Consider the following 4,492-nt stretch of genomic DNA (forward strand, 5'->3'; position numbering starts at 1 on the left):
GCCAGTAGAACGATAAGCAACGAAAATTATTACGAAAATTCGCACACTATATATATTCGAGTTCACACACATCACGCAATATCCTAATACGCAGCCTAATCCTAAAGCTGTATATACGTACGGCGTATTTATTAGTTCTTTGCCAGCGTGGTGTTGCGTCATACCGTAGAGAAGATCATCGGCTTCTATGCGGCGTGGTTAATTGGGTATAGGGTGAACGTTAGCGTAGAATCAGCGTGTGGAATTAGACATTGTGTTCATTTGCACACGACGTGGGTATTATTTTACGAGCTGTAAGATTATACAGGCTAGATTTATCAAATACCATGCATGTTGACAATAGTTATAGCACTTATTCTGCAGGTTCTGATAATTTTTTTCAAGTTATAAGAAAAATTGTGCTAGCTGCATGTATACGAATTATAGTAGAAGTATTATGATAAAAATTTACCGTATAGGCCGAAACGATTATTATACAAGCAGGCCCGTAGCCAGCTTTATATTGGGGGGGGGGGTTCGTTCGAACCCCCCGAACCCCCCCTGGCTACGGGCCTGTACAAGCGATGGCGATTTTTTTCAATTGTAACATGTATTTAAATATACTTCGGTACATTTACTTCGCTTTCACAATTTCGAGACTATAAATAATTCTCGCACTTGCTTTTCCTTCTGCCGAATACTCCGATTCTACTACCACTAGTTATTCTTTTATGAATGAACTTAATCGGCAACACAGCTCTGGATTAATTATAGTTGTATAGGAGTCGGATAGTTAAACGTTCATCTGATTTTCCATTTATTAGAAAAGGAAATGCTGTGCACGAATAGACAATATGGTTTACAAATATTATATATTACTATGTCTTCTCTACTATAGATACAGTGGGCCCCGCTTTATCGGGCCTCGGATAAACGGCACAGCACTTATATAACTACTAACAGCACTAAACGACATATATATTTGAAAAACAACCCTTATACACGTTATCATGCGTTTACCGCTTAATTGGGACTATTGCCTTTGGGGACATTTACGAGAGTCCCGACCTGTCTCGAAAGAGCGGCGACTACTGTTATAATTAGTTATTAATATTTGATATTTGTATATTTTATATAACCGAAGAAAATACAGAATTTTACGATAATCGCGATTATCGGTTCTACGCATCAACGCCGTAACTACATGGCAGTAATATAATAATTATTATCGAGCTGTCATCATTAAACTATCATTTCAATTAAAGACAATGTCAATGCCGATAGCCTTCATTCGCAGCACAAATCGCAAGCATAATCCAACATGAGCGCCATATAGATAACAGCAGCAGCATCAACTTGTTGGAAATTCTTGCATTTATCTAAATATGCTAAACCTATTGTTGTTGATGAAATCACAAAGCAAACAATGAGTAATTAACGTATTTCTAACATAATCCTCACATATGCAAGGGATGAATTAATTGGAATACTTTCAACGAAAGCGTGTCGAATACTTTCGGGAGACGGCCGTTGAGCACAGCACGTTAATTTAGCAAGACAACGACCTCGCCTGGTACGGAATTTAACACCACGTAAACGCTAGCACAAACCGCGGTGGGTACATATAATCGGATTTCCTATAGTGGTAGTACACGACTCGCCCGGCCTGCACCACATGAACCCTGCTGAGTACGGCATATAATTTCTATTCTATTACAGCGATAGAAATTTGAGATAGACGAGCTACATAACCATGTAACCGCATACTATATGTGTATTTATATATATGTAAACTAAATATATCATGCATAAAGTATGTACATAGCATGAATTTTCGACGGAGGAGCATTTGCATATTACGAGGCCGAGTGCATGAATCTAGACTATGTCAGAATTTGGCACCCTGTCATGTATATTGCGCATACACACACAATACATTTCATAGACATCTCCCGCACGCGCGCCCACGGATTTCACGCTGTAGCCGTGTACGTGACTACAGCCTGTTCTGCTAGCATCTATGACAAATACGACATACGCATATACGCTCTCCTATATGACACTATTTGTCATAGGAAGATTCTTCCTATGACAAATATTGTTGTATGTGTTGTGCGCTTCATAGGAGTTTAGGAGCGCTATTATGAACGCAAGCAGTGAATTTCAGCTGTAAAGCAGAACGAAATTGACTCGCCAATATTTGTCATAGGAAGAATCTTCCTATGATAAATAGTGTCATAGGAGAGCGTATATGCGTATGTCGTATTTGTCATAGATGCAAGCAGAACATGTTGGTAATTATACGGGCAGGTTTGACGCTGTCGTTGACAAGGTGATCCTCGCAGGCTGCTTGACCGAGCGCCGCTTGACGGACATCGCAAAAGCCGTGCTCTTGTTAATCGTCAGCTCTCGGCTGATCTTCACGCTGCCGGCTGTCGGCGCCATGTTGTCGACATCGGGAAGATGCTCGAGACGCTTGATGAACGCCTCCTCGTACTTCACCGTCTTCTGTCGGCGCCGCTGCAATCCGGCGTGCGCGACCGCCGCGCCGCCTGCCGGCCGCCTCGCGTCGTCGTCGGGCGGCGTGATGCTGTCGACGCCGCGAAGCTGCTGCAGCCGCTTCACGTACTGCACACCGTTCGCCTGCAGGTCGGCCTCGCCGCTAGACGGCGCGTCGCGCCTGCTGCAGCAGGTCAGCTCGAGGCGGGTGGCGGCCATGATGTGCATGAGCGTGCCGAGCCGGTGGAAAATCATGCCGACAATCTGCACGAGTAAAATCGACACGTAGAGCAGGATGAAGACGAAGGCGATCGGCGTCAGGTTGACGGACGTGTCGAGCGGCCAGGCGATGTGCACGTCCGGGTTGATCTGTAGGAAGAAGACGATCGTCATGGCAAACACGTTCACGATGAGGAGCGTTAGCGCGCAGACGTTTCGTAACTCGATCAGCTCGGCCTTCAGCCGCGCCTCGTGCTCCTCGTCTCGCTCGGCCGGAGCCAGGTACTTCTTCAGCAGCGACTTCCAGAAGTCGGTCTCCTGCGCTGTCAGGTGCGCCACCTGGCCGGCGCGCAGCTGCTCGGAGCGCTCCTGGATCCAGTCGGGCAGCGACGGATCTGCGCAAGAGGAAATCTCAGAATCAAAACACATTCAAACTCTCTCGGTCTCTCTCACTCTCTCTCGCGCGCTCTCTCTCGCGCGCTCTCTCTCTCTCTCTCGCTATCTCTCTCTATCTCTCTCTCTCTCTCTCTCTCTCTCTCTCTCTCTCTCTCTCTCTCTCTCTCTTTCTCTCTCTATATATATTATATTATATATATTTATTATACTACGCAAATTCACTAAATATGCATAAATACGTAGCTACGTATAATTAGTCCGGTTGCCAAATGACTGAACGTTGCAATCGGGTATATATAAGGTTTCACTCTGGAAGCGTTATTTTATATTAAAAGATGAGTAAGCAGAGAGCGCTCGGCGAGGCGCAAGTGACCAGGATATCATTTGATCTCGGATCATTTGATACAGAACGTCGGGTGACGATATTCATCTGACACTGATCACTGAACAACACCGAACCCCAATATCATTTAATGCCCTGTGGAATATCAATTGTGCATGAGTGTTTAATGAGCAAAACAATACCAAATATTTCAGGATTGACTCAGTATTATAGAAGTTATTGCAAGTTTAGCATGCCTACCCCCTTAATTTATACGCACTCAGATAGGAAAATATACGATCCGCATTTTTTTGATAAAAAAAATTGCTCAAGCGTGCCAAAGTGGCACCCGGTGGATTCCGGTTCAGGATAGTCTAAAGATCAGGAAACCACAAAAAAACCTTGTATATACCCGATTGCAATGTTCAGTCAAATTTCCCTACTCTGCAACTCGACTAAATTGTTCGTACGTCCATACGTACATACGCACATACGTACGTACATGCGTAAATTGGGAAAATGCGTAATGAGTACATCCGTACATCCGTACATGCGTACATGCGTACATACGTACATGCGTACATACATACCTAGCGAATGGTCAAGTTTGGGTGTTGACGTATAGACACTACTGCTAGGTGGCGCCTGCTTTTCCTTCTTTGCTGGCTGTTCGGTTGTTTCTGTTGGGACCTCCAGTTTCAATAAGATGTTATCCAACCGCGTCTCCAGTTTGGTCATCTGCAAAATATTATGGGACTTAACGCGTCTAGTTTAGGGAAACGGTCAGTAGATTAAATTACTGGAATATGAATAAATAATAGACTACAACGGGTATTAATAAACACTCGGTTACAGTACGGTAAAGTCGCACACAGCAAAGATATACATGAGCAATGGCAAATTATTACGTATTTAAAGATGGGTATCGTGCAAAATGGCCATCACCATTAGTACGTATCTAGAGAGACGACATCACGCAGAATAAATAACTATTACAGAGAGAGAGAGAGCGAGAGCGAGAGCGAGAGAGAGAGAGAGAGAGAGAGAGAGAGAGAGAGAGAGAGAGAGAGAGAGAGA

The 4,492-nt window shown here is 44.1% G+C and overlaps 1 protein-coding gene across 1 annotated transcript; it reads right to left on the reverse strand.

Annotated features, from left to right (window-relative positions):
* Positions 1-2,208: 2,208 nt before the first annotated feature.
* Positions 2,209-4,153, reverse strand: LOC106806878. Its single transcript, XM_014809017.1, has 2 exons — positions 4,006-4,153; positions 2,209-3,092 (listed from the first exon to the last, which is right to left on the reverse strand). The coding sequence occupies exons 1-2, from the start codon at positions 4,151-4,153 to the stop codon at positions 2,278-2,280; spliced, it is 963 nt and encodes a 320-aa protein (XP_014664503.1). The 3' UTR covers positions 2,209-2,277.
* Between the last annotated feature and the right edge of the window lie 339 nt (positions 4,154-4,492).

This window comes from Priapulus caudatus, unplaced genomic scaffold (assembly GCF_000485595.1).
Source record: "Priapulus caudatus unplaced genomic scaffold, Priapulus_caudatus-5.0.1 Scaffold183, whole genome shotgun sequence".
NCBI classification, from domain to species: domain Eukaryota; kingdom Metazoa; phylum Priapulida; class Priapulimorpha; order Priapulimorphida; family Priapulidae; genus Priapulus; species Priapulus caudatus.

Coding starts and splice junctions, on each gene's coding strand:
- LOC106806878 (XM_014809017.1), bottom strand. CDS start 4,153: ATGACCAAACTGGAGACGCGGTTGGATAACATCTTATTGAAACTGGAG. Junction 3,093..4,005: donor CAAACTTGACCATTCGCTAG/GTATGTATGTAC, acceptor CCTCTTGCGCAG/ATCCGTCGCTGCCCGACTGG.